The 18892-nt window shown below is 34.0% G+C and overlaps 1 protein-coding gene across 1 annotated transcript; it reads left to right on the forward strand.

Annotated features, from left to right (window-relative positions):
- The first annotated feature begins 12049 nt into the window (after positions 1–12049).
- LOC100889162 (interleukin 17-like protein) lies at positions 12050–14495 on the forward strand. The gene is made up of 3 exons (XM_030992591.1): positions 12050–12101; positions 13132–13287; positions 13979–14495. The coding sequence occupies exons 1-3, from the start codon at positions 12076–12078 to the stop codon at positions 14040–14042; spliced, it is 246 nt and encodes an 81-aa protein (XP_030848451.1). The 5' UTR covers positions 12050–12075; the 3' UTR covers positions 14043–14495.
- Positions 14496–18892: the final 4397 nt, after the last annotated feature.

Raw genomic sequence — 18892 nt, forward strand, 5'->3', positions numbered from 1 at the left:
GGGTTTCAACTTTGAAACAAGAGGACCAACTACCTTATTAAAAATTGTGACTTCATCTTCTCTACATTTCATTTCAAGTGAGGGCGTCCTTTCATTCAGTACTAATACGTGTGCCGTAGGTTATCTTTGCCTTTGTTATTTTATTGACTATTTAAAACGATAGCGTATTGAGAGAGATAGTTGTGACACGCGAATGTATACGTATTCTCGAGATGGGTCATAGGTTAAACAATGGAGCTCTAAATAGCTCCCTCCCGGGTACAATGTGTATTAAAGAGAGGAAACTATTTGTGAACCAATCAGTAGCAACTTCCGGTGACGTAACTATCTCTCTCAAACAGATATGTTTAAAAGTATTTACAAATCCCTTTTAATATATATGATTATGATATACCTGTTCAAAATGATTTCATGTGTATGTACCTCATCGTCTATATGATAGTGTGATTATGAATATATTTATCTATTTATCTATTTATGCGTGTGTGAGTATTTATTTATGTGATATTTACCTCTGTATTTAAAAGATGTCGACATGCGTATATGAACTGCTCCTTCCATGAAAGCTTCGTAGAAGGAAGTTGATAGTGAATTCGGTTCCTGAGTTTTGGGGGCTATACTCCAGGAATAACAAATTCTGTCAAATATTTGTTTCCACGTATTCATATGACACTATCTATGTCTCTGTACTGAGATCTGAGTGTCAGATATAGTTGGGAATTTTGCTGCTGATTATACAGAAATTGCAAATGTTTAATCTTTTAGAGCTTTTGAAACATATTTATATATTTATTCCTGTGTATCAATATCTGTGTTTATAAAATCATTTCTATGAAATGAGAAATTGTGCTATCTACTATGTAATGTTCTAGTTCTTTTATGAACTCACATGTAAACCAAAATGATTGATGTTAATCATAAAATATCATAAGCACTTATAGTGCCTATTTAACGTTTTTGACATATTATGCTATCTACTATGTTATGTTCTTGTTCTATAATGAACCGATATGTAAAACAAAATGATTACTTGTTAATCATAAAACATCATAAGCACTTATAGTGCCTATTTAATGTATGTATCTTAGGAAGCCTCTTTATTCAGGTGAAAAGTAACCCGGTTAATCTATAAAACATAAATGTCTCCCGGTCGAGAATTTGTGCGAACTTTTGAAGAAAATTACAAAAAGGGATGAGAGCATTAGGAAATTTTGATTTGGGCTACGAAACCATCTTATTTCGTTTCTTATGAAATAAATGTATATAAATTATATATATATATTTTTTAAATATACATGTATAATGAGTTTGAATCTTACTAGTATTATACGTTATAGAGGGCGAGGGTAACAACAAAATTAATTATTAATAACTGGGAAATTATTAATAATTTGGTATTTACCTATTTTAATTAAACCTGATATTTGTATTCACACTCTCATTTGGTAATGATAATCAAAAAGAGAGTCATAGCAATTAAAAACCTGGCTACTTTTGACCTGCATGAAGGGCTCCCTCGTGCGGAATTGGGTGTAACCCTTTCGATTGTATTGCTTCCTATGGAAGATTATTGCTGTTGTTTGTATTACACGTAGTGAACATGAAGATATAATGCATGTTCATATAATTTCAATGTTGTATTGATGTCTCCTTCATAATATATAATAAAGAGTCGTTTATTAGGTTGTTTTATTTTTCAGAAGACGATTATGGATATATACATGTAATCATATGGATAAATTCATGTAGTCATTAGTAGACCATTATGGATATATGCATGTAATCATATGGATAAATTCATGTAGTCATATATAGGCCTATTAGTAGACCATTATGGATATATACATGTTGTCCTATGTATTAGTAGACCATTATGGATATATACATGTAGTCCTATGTATCAGTAGACCATCATGGATATATACATGTAGTCCTATGTATCAGTAGACCATTATGGATATATACAGGTAGTCCTATGTATCAGTAGACCATTATGGATATATTCATGTAGTCCTATGTATCAGTAGACCATTATGGATATATACAGGTAGTCCTATGTATCAGTAGACCATTATACATATATCCGTGTAATTAAATCATTCGTATTATAGTATTCAGCAACAATCGTTGTAAAGTACATATTTTTGAAAGTATTTTCGATAAGATCTAGATACAGATAACTATAAAAAGGAAGTTTTATCTGCTAATTTTCAATTGTGTCATAACCATTGCTTTGTTTACTGCTTGAATCACGTAAGAAAAAGCTCACATACCTTGATATTTAATAAACATATATTATGTTCTCCTTATTAAGGAAGTATCATTTTTATTCATCAACAAACCTTGTTAAGTACATATTTATTTTTAATGTTGTGGATAAGATCTAGAGACAGAGACTATAGCAAGTAATTTATGTCTGTTAATTATCGTAATTTTCTAACGTGATATATTTATTGCTATTTTTACTGCTTGATTCACGTTATAGAATGCTAACATACCTTGATATTTAATAAACTTCAATGACCTTCTAAAATTATACGACCGTATCTGTTTTTCAGAAAAATGTTAAAATGAATCTAATATTCAGTCCACGTAATTGTTAAATTGATATTAATGTACTTGGTGATTTGTGAGGATGTGTGTATGTGTGTGTTGGTAGGTTAAATGAAGGTGTGTGCGGGCGTCGGTTGGTGTTGTTTGTGTGGGTGCGTACGTGAGTATGCGTGTGATTGGAGTAGATGTATAGTTCAATGATAACTTCCATCACCCGAAGTTGCACTCGTTCAACGCTAAATTCATTTAACGCAGAACTTGTTCCCTCTCATTAAAAAAAATATATGTCCGATAGCACTGTTTGGTTCTCCATAAATCGACCTTTGACACAACTATACCCCTCCCCATTTAGCTTATGGGGTAAGCTTGTGGGTGTGAGGGGTTTGGGGTGCATTATATGCCATTTAAGAGGAATTATGTGTGTGCGTGTGTTCGATGAGTGAGGGTGTGGGTAAGGCTAGGTGTGGAGAAGAAAAGAAGAGTGAAACATTTGTATCATTACTGGTCATGCAGCGGAGAAATATAAGAGAGTCCACTTCCCCCACTACTACTATGCCTTTATTGTTTTTGCGAATGATAATAATCATAGTAATAAGGATAACGATAATAACCAAAAATTATATTTAATAACATCATTGATAAAAGTAATGATAAGATAAAGGGAATGGTAATAATGACACAAATATATGGATAATAATAATAATAATAATAATAATAATAATAATAATAATAATAATAATAATAATAAAAATAATAACAATAGTAATAATAATGATTATAATAGATAATACTTTTGTCACTGAATTCATTAGTTTCGATTTGGATGTTTGTAAATTTTGTAATCATGTTGTAGTGCCTCCACGGAAAACAGTATCTAACTACTGATGGAGCCAACCTACTAAAAAAGATTAATGCATACAAACATAAAAACAATTAATAATAGTTTTATTTACTAAGGGAATCTTCCTCAGCTTCAAATCTGTTTTTCCCCAGGGACCTGCAATCATTGTTATCCCAGCGATTGTCTGGTATCTATTTACACCTGGGTGGAGAAGGGTAACTGTGGGTTATTGCCTTGCCAAATTACGTTAGTGCTAGATTGGTATTCGAACCCTCAATCCTTGGATCAAGAGTCAAATGAATGAACTACTATACCACCACACCTCCACAATATCCACAATGTCACTAACAACAACAATAACAACAACACCATTAAGGGAGAAAAGAAGATACTGAATAAGAAGAGAGACATGTCATGAGGGAGAAGGAGGCGAAGAAAAAAACGAGTGGAGGATGAGGAAAAAAAAGAGGACGAGGAAGGGAAGGAAATGAAGAAGAAGAAGAATATAAAAGGAAGAAGGAGATGGAGGGGGAGGAGGAGGAGGATCGAAAAGAAGAAGAAGTAAGTGAAGATTAGGAGGAGGAGAGGAAGAAGAAAAAGAATATATAAAGGAAAATGAAGAAAGAGATTACAAGATGGTCAAAGGTAGTTTAATATAAGGTCATAATTCAACAAAATAAAAGATAATTCTGTTTGCTTGTCCGCTTGTTTGTTTGCTTGTTTCTTTTTTGTTATATAGTTTCTCACAGCAAAAAGTCTAGAATGTATAAGTATTTGATTCATTCTGTTATGTTTCGGGAGTCTCTTTTTTTCTTCTTCTTTTTTAAATCTTACTAAAGTGATTATCTATTAAACCTATTGGACCTGGACACAAAATATAGGGAAGTTATTCATTGTAGCCGTTACTGATCTCAAATGGCTCACGATTATAACCTTAAGTAATACGGGAATAACAAATTTGATAGCAAAACAAATAAATGTTAGGCTCAAGTAAAACGTGTAGAGAGATAGAGAGACAGGGGATAAAGGGTGAGGGAGAGGAGAGAGAAATGGAGGAGGAGACAGATAATGGGAATCGAGAGGAGCACAGAGAGAGAGAGAGAGAGACAGAGGGATAAAGGGTGAGGGAGAGGAGAGAGAAATGAAGGAGGAGACAGATAATGGGAATCGAGAGGAGCAGGGAGAGAGAGGGAAAAGAGGAGAAAAGAGGGGGTAAAACTAAGGAAAAAGTAGATGGAGCCGTGATGAATGAGAGAGAAAAGGTAATAATTATGCCAACCAAGAGAGAGAGAGAGAGAGAGAGAGTGAAAGAGAGAGAGTGAGAGAGAGAGAGAGAGAGAGAAGGCATGCAGAGGGATAAAATGAATCATGAGACTCACTGCATGACAAATATACAAGGGAAATAGGCTGAAGAGGAGATAAACGCGACCGAGATGCAACAGATGTGTGTGACTGTGAATATTAGGGACTTTTAGAATTGCCAAACGACAACGTGGATTGCTACGGTCAACGTCCTTTTAATGCACTGCCTTGAATGGACGTCACTCGTATCAGTCCATGCAAATCTAAAAGTCCCTATTTACGGAACTGATTCGAACCTTCATGTTAATTTAAGAGAGGAACCAAAAATAGAAGTAAACAAAGCGGGAAGGGGGATATAGTTCTTAACGAGATTTATCTCATATATAACTGGCCTATGGAAGAAGCAATCGAGGGTGGGGAGAGGGAGAAGGAGTTAGAAAGAGAGATGGGAGTATTATCTTCAAATGTATTCTCATAAGCGTGCAGAGGCATATGGAATAAGGGGCGCCAAGTGTAACAAGTTTGTTGAATGCTTGGTCTTCCTCCCCCCCCCCCACCTCTCATCTAGAGGCCGTCATCACAAGCAACGCTCGAGAAGCGCCATGCCGTCCAGTATGGGGCGCCAAGTCTTACACAATGTCATGTGATTCTGTCACGAAATCAATGTTTTTAAAGCAATATTACCTATTGGGTTTGTCACGAAAGCAATCTGACAAATTGATTTTGTCACAAAATCACTCCCAAGACTGATTCCGCGGACAAAATCACTTCCATACTCTCATTTACATAAACAAAAAAAAAAAACAAAAAAAAAAAAAACTAAAAAATAGTCTTGTAGACGTGAGCGAGGGCGAGCGCAGGTATGTGCGCGATCTATGCAGTGCTGTGCAGCGCGCATCTGACGATCTAATTCAACATAATAGCAATATAGTGGACCATTATAGAAATGAAATAATATAATTTGAAAGTGACACTTTATCACAAGAGATAAGAATATAATAATATTATGACATGTTATCTATAATATGTTTTGAGTAGCGCTCTAGGGGAGAATGTGCCTGGGAATGAAAACAGAATATAGTAATATTTCTGTACACGACAAACGGGAGATTTGTCCGTTATTACGTCACATCCGGTTGACATTCTCTGAGATGTAGTGGTTTCTGCTTTCCGTACAAATGAACTTATTACAAATTTTGGATTTCCCTTTAATCCCAAGTCAGCTTCCCCGGTCCTGTTGTAAAACGAATTCTCTGAAGGCAGTACTGTTCCACAATCAATATCCTGCAGTACCACATAGCCTAACTTCAACTCAAGACCAAGCAATATACCTAACCCTAACCCTAACCCCGACCCTAACCCTGACTCTAATCCTAATCCTAACCCTTACCCTAAGCCTAACATTAATCCCAATTCCAACTCTCACCCTAACCCCAAACCTAACCCTAACCCTAACCCTAACCTTAATCCTAATCCTAACCCTTACCCTAAGCCTAACATTAATCCCAATTCCAACTCTCACCTCCAACCCTGTATATTGTTTGACGAATTAAAGCCCAAAGCAGTAGACCGGTGTACTAACATAGGCTATTCAAATATATAGACATTTCTATCCTGGAGATACGGAGACGAGTTATTCAATTCAATTCAAATTCAAATGAGTTTTTATTCATAACTTGTCAAAAAGTTCAAAGGCTAAAAATACAAGTTTACATCAAACGTACAATCATATAAAAAAGCATTCAAAAACATTTATATAAAGAAAACATAGCAAATGAGAAGAAATAAATAAAAATGAATAAATGTTAAAAATCCAAAAATTAAGGCAGTAACAAAAAACAAAACATAAAGGATACAGAAAAATACAAAATACAAAATATTGCTAGCAATCTTCATCTAATATTCCATTAACCTGTTGTTCTTGAAAGAACTACAATATTTGGAATCCAGTTTGCATACATTGGCCCGAATTCACAAAGGAGGTTTGTCGACAAACCTTGGTTTTCGTACGTCATATGACGCGGTTTTACGCGTATTTTACAAACCTGGTTTGTAAAAAACAAAAGGAGGTTTGGCGAAACAAACCTTGGTTTGTCGACAAACCTCCTTTGTGAATTCGGGCCATTATGTTCTGCTTTGTCAGGCAAGCCTCGGACAGGCTTTAAGGTTGACAAGAGCAACTTTGTTTGAAAGTATGCATACAGTTTAAATATGTTAGGAAACCGGTGTGTTGTTGTGGGGGCAGATCAACGGAGCACACTTTCATCATCATATCCTTTTCGTTTTACATATTCTTTCAATTTCGTTTGTTTCTTATTTTCTATTTGTTAGAAATAAAAAGGATTATTGAAGAAATAAAAGAAGATTCTATATTGATTTCGTTTTAGAGATAACAAATTATGATAAAAATGTCAATGTCTATACAACAACGTGCTTCTTTTTTCATTGACTTTTTCTTTGCTATTTTTAGATACGGAAACACTTGCTTTCCAAGAAAAAATGATCATGCCTTTTCTTTTTACAGATCTCGGTGCACGTCGGCGTGTTGTTTGTTGTTGTTTTTTTTGTTTTTTTGTCAGAAGTGCCAAAAATAAAATATATTATTTATGTTTATCAATTATGATTCAAACCTTGAATTAACACTTCTTGTTTGATATACTGATACCAGCCTAATTCTTAAAACGCAGGGAAATTTGTGAAATAAAACGTTGATAAAATTTTCCCAATTAAAACGTTTACAAATGCCACTTTCAGTTTTTGCTAGTTGTTGCTCATAATAAAACAAAATATCGATGATGCTCTAAGCTCCACTTTTTACGAAAATAAGGGTATTAATCTAATTTTTATATTGGTATTGGGAAATAACTCTTCCATATTCCCTTAATCCGTGTATTTTCTCTCGCTCTCTGTGCCGGGAGTCCCGTTTGGTCATGCTGTTCAAAAGTGAATCATAATGTTTTCTCGAAGGAAATTTCGGCATATGTCCTGTTCCGAAGGTGCAACAGCGGAAACTCACTCTTAAAGGAAATGTCTCCAATGTTCAAATCTCACGGAGGCACACGAGAGTATGGAATGCAAATCACTTGATTAAGATTTTTTTAAAATATAACCACAAAAAAAGATATAAGAAAAATATTTGTACTTTTTTGTATACGTAAGTTATTTTTAGTCATAGGATCGGACGGTTCCCATGTACTAAATGTATGTTCTTAAATTCTTTTTTTTAGCATAACTGTAGTTTCACAAATTTTAAAAATTGTTTGTTCATTGTTTTTTCACGACAAATTGTCATTACAGTCATATATGTCTATTTCATCATTTTATTTCTTTATTGCAACAAGAACTTGAGGTTAGATTTCAAATTTAAAAATATGAAAATACAAACAATTAGATAACCGTGGTAGAAATAATGTACACGATGTCAGAGAAACTGAAGAATCTGATGTATAAATATAGGAATAACATTGTGCTACTATCAAATGATTACACATTACACAGCTCGTACAATATTTCATAATGATTGTATTTAACATCTGAAGAGATTGGGGTAGTAGACATATGAAAACTCGGCAGATATTGAAAGATAATAAAGATTTGATTCTTTGCTATTAAACGGAATATTTCAAATGCTTAGAAATGGAAAGAAAAATTACAAGCAAAATATTTTTTTTAAAGATAATAAAAAGGAAATCATTGACAAAGGGAAAACCGGCGAAGAGTTCTGTCTTTTAGTAAATCAAAATATTTTTGGTTTCAATATACCCATAAATCAGTGTTTATCTGTATCATTGACAGTGGTCTAGCGTTAGAGTTGTTTTATGATTTAGCCTGATGACAATCACAATTTCACGATCTCATTCCTGGAGTTCATCTTATTCTTTCTTTCTTTCTTTCTTAACTTATCTCTCACCTTCCTGCTTTATTCTCTCTATCTTTCATTTTGTTCGATATTTATTTATTCTTTTTCTTGTTTTTCTTCTTCTCTTTCTTCTCTTCTTCGTGATCTTCTTCTTCTTCTGCTTTTTCGTGAGTCGTTGCTCGTTTCTTTGTTTGTTTGATTTGATGGTGGAAATGTGTTTTAGGAAATTGTGGTCTGTGAAACATTTTGTAAGAAACCTCTCTCTCTCTCGCTCTCTCGTTTACGCTTTTTCTATTTCTCTCACTCTCTGTCTCTCTTTCACACTCGCTTACTCACTCGCTGTCTTACTCTCTCTTTGAACTATACTTAATCTGTACCTGAAAACAACATTATTAATTGATATTAAGTAATATTTCAATAACCATTTTACCAATTTTTTTTTGTGCATTCAAATATAAACAAAGACAATCATAAACGAGTGGCAACATTTTTTAAAGATAACAAATCGGTAGTAAACAATTAAAAAAAATTATGAAACTATGTTAATACATTAGACATGCACATTTTACATGGGCAAAACAATGAATAACAAAGAATATGAAAAAAAAAAAAATGCTTTCATATTAAATGTAAATTTCCCGATTAACCATTCAATGTAAAATAACTGATTTACAATTAAATGTGTAATAACTGATTTACAATTTGATGTAAAATACCAGATTTACAATTAAATGTAAAATATTAGATTTTATAATGACACGTAAAATGACTGATTTTACAATTAAATGTAAAATAAATGTTGCACAATTAAATGTAAAATAACTGTTATCATTGTCAAAAAGCCTCTTTTGCATTTATTTCTTTACGAAATTGATTATTGTCGCATTATAAAAATTACATAGGCCCAATAGTATTGTTTTATTTTTCTGTTTATTGACGTTTTGGGGAAAGGTGAAATGTATTTTAAGAGCCTAGGTTTTTATTGATAAACGCCGGGATTTAATTAACTCAATCTAAGTTGTTCAAACCACAAACAACATTAGAAATCTTCAACCAGTCTACTATCGTTCACTTCGCTTTAATTTACGGAAGTAATCTATAAATAGACCATGCAATACAATCCATGTAGGCAGCCATGACAACAATTATACCCAGGGCATAAAGCAGACTACACTGCGCTAGAACCGGGACTTTCCCCTCGATCCATACCCACTCACCTCCGAAATTAGATTTTGGTTGAGATGAAAATATTCTCGTATTTTTATGCAGGAAAACAATAACAAAATCATGGCGCAAAAATACCCATCCTGTTTATTCAAATCTAAGTTTAAACAATCAATGATATATAACAGGTTGATTGGTTGAGGGTTTATCATTGCAAGAACGGTAGTCGTTTGGGCATCAGAAGTGTACGAGAAATCAAGTCTTAATATCACTTTATTCTAAATTATACAAGTACCTAAAGAAGTAATACTTAATGGTCGAGCAGTGAGGAATTGTCTTTGAAGTTATTCTTAATATTTGTTTATAGGAAAGGAGCGGAGTTTAGTCTTGAGAATCCACTGAGATTTGTGCAATACCAGCGTCGAGAGTTTTCATCGAAAGAGTGTTTACCAGTTAGTCAAATCAAAATGGTACGTTTATTTATTTGTAATGATTAATGAAATTAATTGCACTTTCTATCCCTATATCATTGTACATGTATATGTATTTATTCTTAAATGTTTTCTTTTCCTTACTCTAAAGGACATTTTGGAATAATGATAACAGCTTTTTAGCTTTCTTTTTAGGTTTCTTGTTGTTGTTGGAGGGGGGGGGGGGGGGGAATTAATATGAGTTATCAATAATTATTCATCTAATGTTTTTATCTGTTAGTAGTTACATCAAATCGATTTAAACTATATTTGTTTTGTTCTTCATGTTGTTTGTTCTGTTGGTTTTTACCTTATCTGCTTGTACTTTCATGGTATTTCAGAAGATTCCCTCGCGGTCGCAATGCCATTGCCACTTATTAGGAGTTGGCAGTGTAAAAACTTTATCAGTAACTGGGGAAAATGAATGCATGACCATTTCATATTAAACAAAAACTGTATAATGACTTTCAGCGCCCCAACCCCTCTTTAAAATAACCTTAACTACGCCACTGCCAGATAATTATCTTCTGCATCACGCCATAGATTCGGCGAAGTCCTGTTCCAATGACGGCATACACTTACGCAATCTTCACTGGTTGCTATCTTAAGATCTATCTTTGGTTGAATCTAAGAGGAATTTCCTTGGATAAATATGTAAATTGATGGCAATTAAAAATAAAAATGTTCATATATATATATCATGTTGGTATTACATTACCGGAAAAGTGCTGAACACTTATGTGATGTTATATTTGACCGAAACTTACACCAGCTAATTAAATGCTTCCTTTTCCCCTAGACTTGGTTGTGTAAACTTCTCCAATTCATGCAATACTCAAAAAATTGATAAATTTCCTTTTCCTTTACAGTACCAACAATAATGTAATTAAGATCAGAAAATTACCTCCTAAGTTTTATTAATAGTTATGTTTATATTATTTTGTGCATGTTTATATTAATGCTTTATTTAAGCAGGATTTGAAGACCTATTCGGGACGGAGATATCGTTATTCTCTGTTTGTATGTTTTTTCTTCTTCTCACATTGTTTTGTTTTATTATTTGCGCTTTTTTAAACTTTAAACTGATTTCATGCTAATTTCTCACCTTTTTTTATTATGTTCGTTTTTAGAAAATGTATCAACCGTCCGATCTTGTCTTACTTATTCTCACCGCGATGATGTCACAATGCCTAGCTTTCTCTGTTGGAAGACACCATTCTGATGACAAGGTAGTCTCCGTCATCCAGTCGTTACTACCAAACCATAAAACAGATGTAAACAGTAACACCGAATCATTAGGCCAGGCGTATCTCGTGAACACGAAAGAAATCGACACATCAGGACAAGGACTCTCCTTTGGTGGGGATCAGGAGGGAAACGAAATCTCGTCTGAAAGTGACCTTTATGATGAGGAAATAAAGGAAGCGGTCTACCTCACAGTGAAACCTAACTCAAAGAATCCTGACATAGACACCAGCTCCGGAAACACTCTATCAATCACTTCCTCAAGAATTGAACTAAACACGGCATTTCATTTGGATGCCACGTCCGTTGAGAGCGCTACAGCAGTTCCTTTTACGAGTGGTAGTGGAGAAAATGAACTCGTCGAGGTTGCAAGCAGAATTCATTTTACGACTCAAGCATCTGATGGCGCTACTGGTTCAACGCGCATCAAGAGAAACGCTGACGCACCGAACCTTGATCAGGCGGCAACTGAAGCCTGCAGGGACCCGTCAGAGGGAATGCTTTATGAGATGCTGCACGGCCAAACTATCGCGGGTAGTGGCACGGAGATCCAGCATTCCTATCTTAACAACACATGCCCTAGGTCGCTCTTGGAACGCAATCAGGAGCCTCTCGAGTCGAGAGCGCTATGTCCTTTTGTCATGGAGACAGATACAGACGTAGAGAGGTAAGACCTTTTTAGCTTTAAAGCCTTGATCGTTCAGCTATGACGCAGCTAACCGCAGCCATATCCAAATAGATTTCCAAAAAGAGGGGGAAAAGGGGCAAAACAATTATTATGAGAGACTAGATGGCACCGGAATTAAATATAAATCATATTTCGAATTGTTTGTCAGTTTGTTCCGTAACCTGTTAATAAAGGTAATACAAAGTTTTGGTATGGGGTCATAAATTTGGTTCAAATGAACATATTGGAAGCATATGCGACCCTACAATATTCAGTGATCGTTGTAACGTTTGAAATCGATTCCAAAGTTATAAAATTATAAATAATGAACTCTTTATGTTGTATAGCTCCCTCTCAAGGTCAAGATATTAAGTAGGCTATAAAACAATGTTTCTTGACTAAAATCGACCAATTAGCTATTCCTGTTTGGAAATTTTATATCACAACTACATATTCTGAATTTTCATGGTCGCAGCTACCATTGTACGGCCGTACGGCGCTATTTTAAATTTATCAAAATTTACCAGGAGCACCGGTAAATTTTTATATTCAATTTTTCTCGAAAGCAGAAGTGTTTTAGGGGCTAAATTTTCTAGTGCTTATATTACATACACAGGGGCATCCAAATATATCAAAATTGAAAATAATCACCACCATCCAATTTTAAAAAATCCCAAAACTTTGTATTACCTTTAACGGTCATTTATATGGGTTCAAACTCAACACTTCGGTTGCTCGTTTGCTACACGTGAAATGTTGCACTTAACCCTAGCTACCCACATTATTGACTGAGGGACTGTTTTGTGCAACACACTAGCTTTGCAAAATTACCCATCACTGGTCTTGATAAGCTCCTTGACCCACCTTTCTAACACCTGTACTGAATAATATTAGAGTAGATATATTTAACAAATCATCTTGAAGTCCTTGGTATATGAATCCCATGATAAATATAATGTAGCATCGGAAGATTGTTTGCTGTGGGATGGAATGAGTTAACGTTGTTATTTTTATTTTCTTCATCTCTCAGATACCCACAAGACATACTTTCCGCCAGATGCGCGTGCCGTGATTGTATTAACCCTTACAACAATGGCTTCATTACAAACCCAGGCGTTGACTGCATGCCAGTTGTACGCGAGATGGAGACGCTTAGACGCGGACAATGTGTGGGTGGTGTTTACCGGTAAGTCCGCAATCAGTAGTAACAGTTGCTTATCTGTAAGGCTGCATTTGAGAATGATGTTACTAAAAGTTATTTCCAGTTAGAAATTGGGGAGGGTGCTTGCGTGTGTGTAATGGGGTTTTAATAGACGTGTATCAATCAGATATGATTATTATATGATTATATGATTACGTATATATTATACGTCTAGAGAACGACCTTTAATGTCACCATCCAAAAGACGTGACTCAATTTCGAACCGGGATGGCTTGAGCCAGTGTGTAGGCGAAGACAGACCAAGTGAACATGCCGCTAGTCATGGCACATCACACTCGACAAAGTCGGGAGTTAGTATGTATCACGGGGGCACTATAAAAACACAAAACGAAAATGCGAGAATATATTCTTTTGAAAATCTTAAGATTTAAATGATATTTCACTTTTGTGGTCATTTTAATCAATACAATAAAATAACTAAATTCTTTAAAGTATTTTATTCCAATTAATTGCTTTCAACTACTGACATGAAATGTCAATTATATTAATAATAATAATAATAATAATAATAATAATAATAATAATAATAGCCTAATATATAATTTTATTTTATTTTATTCGGACGAGCACTGTGTTTTCATCACAACTTGTACAAGTCTTTTTGCAACATTCAAATGTATCTTTCTCCCTCTCTATTCTGTTTAACTATCTGTAGTTATGAGAAGCAGACAACCAAAGTTCCAGTGGCTTGTGTATGTGCCAGGAGGCTTGCAGTATGAGGGTTTCAACTTTGAAACAAGAGGACCAACTACCTAATTAACAATTGTGACTTCATCTTCTCTACATTTCATTTCAAGTGAGGGCGTCCTTTCATTCAGTACTACTACGTGTGCCGTAGGTTATCTTTGCCTTTGTTATTTATTGACTGTTTAAAACGATAGCGTATTGAGAGAGATAGTTGTGACACGCGAATGTATACGTATTCTCGAGATGGGTCATAGGTTAAACAATGGAGCTCTAAATAGCTCCCTCCCGGGTACAATGTGTATTAAAGAGAGGAAACTATTTGTGAGTTTTTATGAAATGCCTGACCAATCAGTAGCAACTTCCGGTGACGTAACTATCTCTCTCAAACAGATATGTTTAAAAGTATTTACAAATCCCTTTTAATATATATGATTATGATATACCTGTTCAAAATGATTTCATGTGTATGTACCTCATCGTCTATATGATAGTGTGATTATGAATCTATTTATCTATTTATCTATTTATCTATTTATGCGTGTGTGAGTATTTATTTATGTGATATTTACCTCTGTATTCAAAAGATGTCGGCATGCGTATATGAACTGTTCCTTCCATGAAAGCTTCGTTGAAGGAAGTTGATAGTGAATTCGGTTCCTGAGTTTTGGGGCTATACTCCAGGAATAACAAATTCTGTCAAATATTTGTTTCCACGTATTCATATGACACTATCTATGTCTCTGTACTGAGATCTGAGTGTCAGATATAGTTGGGAATTTTGCTGCTGATTATACAGAAATTGCAAATGTTTAATCTTTTAGAGCTTTTGAAACATATTTATATATTTATTCCTGTGTATCAATATCTGTGTTTATAAAATCATTTCTATGAAATGACAAATTGTGCTATCTACTATGTAATGTTCTAGTTCTTTCATGAACTCACCTGTAAACCAAAATGATTGATGTTAATCATAAAATATCATAAGCACTTATAGTGCCTATTTAACGTTTTTGACATATTATGCTATCTACTATGTTATGTTCTTGTTCTATAATGAACCGATATGTAAAACAAAATGATTACTTGTTAATCATAAAACATCATAAGCGCTTATAGTGCCTATTTAATGTATGTATCTTAGGAAGCCTCTTTATTCAGGTGAAAAGTAACCCGGTTAATCTATAAAACATAAATGTCTCCCGGTCGAGAATTTTCGCGAACTTTTGAAGAAAATCACAAAAAGGGATGAGAGCATTGGGAATCTTTGATTTAAGCTACGAAACCATTATTCTCTCATTTTATTTCTCATAAAATGTATATATACATATATATATACAATGAGTTTTAATCTTACTATTATACGTTTTAAAGGGCGAGGGTAACAACAAAATGAATTAATAATAACTCGGACATAATTATTAATGGGGTATTTACCTATTTGTGTTTCAACCTCACATGGTACTCACACTGTAATGTTGTAATTATATAAAAAAAGAAAGTTATTAACAATGAAAAACCGGGCTACTTTTGACCTGAATGAAGGGCTCCCTCTATCGGAATTGGGTGTAACCCTTTCGATTTTCTTGCTTCCTATGGAAGATTATTGCTGTTGTTTGTATTCCACATAGTGAACATGCAGGTATAATGCATGTTCATATAGTTGCAATGTTGTATTTATGTCTCCTTCATAAGTATTATGTTATATAGAGCCGTTTATTGTGTTGCTTTATTTTTTGTAGACGATTATGGATATATACATGTAATCATATGGATATATTCATGTAGTCATATGTATCCGTAGACCATTATGGATATATACATGTAATCATATGGATATATTCATGAAGTCCTATGTATTAGTAGACCATATATCAGTGTAATAAATCAGTGTAATCATTCGTATTATCGTATTCAGCAACAATCGTTGTGAAGTACAGATTTTTGAAAGTATTGTCGATAAGATCTAGATACAGACAACTATATAAAGGAATTTGTGTCTTTTAACTTTCGTAATTTTCAATTGTGTCATAATTATTGCTTTGTTTACCGTTTGAACCATGTAATAAAAAGCTAACATACCTTGATATTTAATAAACATATATTATGTTCTCCTTATAAAGGAAGTATTATTTTTATTCATCAACAAACCTTGTTAAGTACATATTTCTGTTAAATATTGTGGATATATTCTAGAGACAGACTCTATAACAAGTAAGTTGTGTCTGTTAATTATCGTAATTTTCTAACGTGATATAATTATTGCTATGTTTACTGCTTGATTCGCGTTATAGAATGCTTACATACCTTGATATTTAATAAACATATATGACCTTCTAAAATTATATGCCTGTGTCTGTGTTTCAGCAAAATATTAAAATGGATCTTATATTCAATCCACATAATTGTTAAATTGAAATTAATGTACTTGGTGATTTGTAAGGATGTGTGTCTGTGTGTGTGTGTGTGTGCGTGTGTGTGTGTGTGTGTTGGTAGGTTATAGGAAGGTGTGTGGGGGCGTCGGTGGGTGTTGCTTGTGTGGGTGCGTACGTGAGTATGCGTGTGATTGGAGTAGAGGTATAGTTCTATGATAACTTCCATTACCGGAAGTTGCACTCGTTCAACTCCAAATTCATTTAATGCAGAACTTGTTCCCTCTCATTAAAAAGATATATGTCCGAGGGCACTTTTTGATTCTCCATAAATCGACCATTGTCACAACTATATCCCTCCTCATTTATAGTATGGGGGTACGCTTGTGGGTGTGAGGGGATGGGGTGCATTATATTCTATTTAAGGGGAATTATGTGTGCGTGCGTGTTCGATTAGTGAGGGTGTGGGTAAGGCTAAGTGTGGAGAAGAAAAGGAAAGTGAAACATTTCCATCATTACTGGTCATGCAGCGGAGAAATATGAGGGAATCGACTTCCCCTACTACCATTATACCTTTATTGTTTTTGCGAATGATAATAATCATAGTAATAATGATAACGATAACAACCAAAAATTATATATTTAATAACATCAATGATAAAAGTAATGATAAGATAAAGGGAATGATAATAATGACACAAATATATGGATATAATAATAATAACAATAGTAATAATAATTATTATAATAAATAATACTGTTGTCACTGAATTCATTAGTTTCGATTTGGATTGTTTACATAACTGTTTGTAAATTTTGTAATCATGTTGTAGGGCCTCCACGGAAAACAGTTTTTAACTACTGATGGAGCCACCCTACTAAAAAAGACTAATGCATAAAAATAAAAATAATAATAATAGTTTTATTTACTAAGGGAATCTTCCTCAGCTTCAAATCTGTTTTTCCCCAGGGACCTGCAATCATTGTTATCACAGCGATTGTCTGGTATCTATTTACACCTGGGTGGAGAAGGTCAACTGTGGGTTATTGCCTTGCCAAATTACGTTAATGCTAGATTGGTATTCGAACCCTCAATCCTTGGATCAAGAGTCAAATGAATGAACTACTATACCACCACACCTCCACAATATCCACAATGTCATTAACAACAACAATAACAAGAACACCATCAAGGGAGAAAAGGAGATAATGAATAAGAAGAGAGACATGTCATGAGGGAGAAGGAGGCGAAGAAAAAAATGAGTGGAGGATGAGGAAGAAGAAGAGGATGAAGAAGGGAAGGAAATGAAGAAGAAGAAGAATATAAAACGAAGAAGGAGATGGAGGGGAGGAGGAGGAGGATCGAAAAGAACAAGAAGTAAATGAAAATCTGGAGGAGAAGAGGAAGATAAAAAAGAACATATAACAGAAAACGAAGAAAGAGATTACAAGATGGTCAAAGGTAGTTAATATAAGATCAAAATAAAAAATCCAAAAAAAACAAAAACATAATTTGTTTGCTTGTTTTTTTTGTTAGTTTCTCACAGCGAAAAGTCTAGATTGAATAATTATTCGATTAATTCTGTTATGTTTAGGGAGTCCTTTCTTTTTTCTTCTTTTTTAAGTCTTACTAAAGTGTAAATGTAATGCTTCCTGGGAGAAATTTCAATAGTTTAAACATATTTGTGGTTCCAAGATTTTTTTCTGACTTGTTTTCAATTACAGATCGATCAAATGATCTAATTTACTGGGTGTAAGCCACAAATATGTTTAAACTGACTAAAGTGATCATCTATTTAACGCATTGGACCTGGACACAAAATATAGGGAAGTTATTCATTGTAGTCGTTACTGATTTCAAATGGCTCACGATTATAACCTTAAGTAATACGGGAAATACAAATTTGATAGCAAAACAAAAAAATGTTAGGCTCAAGTTGAGTTGAGTTGAGTTTATTCTATTCATACACGGTAAAAGCCCGGAACAGTTCGCAGACTGGTTTCAATCAGGGCCGTGTCGATAAAAAAACATAATCATGACATATAAACAAAAGTAATATAACACTGATAGATTCACAACCATAACACGACAATAATAGGAAATAAGCTAAAAACACTTTACTTAATTAAAACTATATTGGTAGACCCAAAAGATAAACAATTGAATAAGTTACATATATCGTCCCTGTTTTCACGAAGTGACGGTAGAGCGCGCAACTAAAAGAAAGTTAGTTTTGAATAAATCGCTTTCAAAGTTTCAAACCATAATCTCAACCTCTTTAATGTATCAAAGGCAAATAAATTTTATATCCTGGGATAGAAAATATCTTAATGTTTAATTCTATGTTTAAATATTTCCATAATTTCTTATATTTTTTGGGGAAATGAGCTGTAAACATTACCGTCACTTCGTGAAAACACGAAATTCAAGGACGCGCTGTGATTTTGTTTTCACGAAGTGACGGTACGTAGCCGCGCGCGTAAAACATATGGGATTTTTCTCTCGTGGT

The sequence above is a fragment of the Strongylocentrotus purpuratus genome, unplaced genomic scaffold, assembly GCF_000002235.5.
Source record: "Strongylocentrotus purpuratus isolate Spur 01 unplaced genomic scaffold, Spur_5.0 spur5_scaffold_20, whole genome shotgun sequence".
Taxonomy (NCBI): Eukaryota; Metazoa; Echinodermata; class Echinoidea; order Camarodonta; family Strongylocentrotidae; genus Strongylocentrotus; species Strongylocentrotus purpuratus.

Coding starts and splice junctions, on each gene's coding strand:
- LOC100889162 (XM_030992591.1), top strand. CDS start 12,076: ATGGAGACAGATACAGACGTAGAGAG. Junction 12,102..13,131: donor ACAGATACAGACGTAGAGAG/GTAAGACCTTTT, acceptor TTCATCTCTCAG/ATACCCACAAGACATACTTT. Junction 13,288..13,978: donor TGTGTGGGTGGTGTTTACCG/GTAAGTCCGCAA, acceptor AACTATCTGTAG/TTATGAGAAGCAGACAACCA.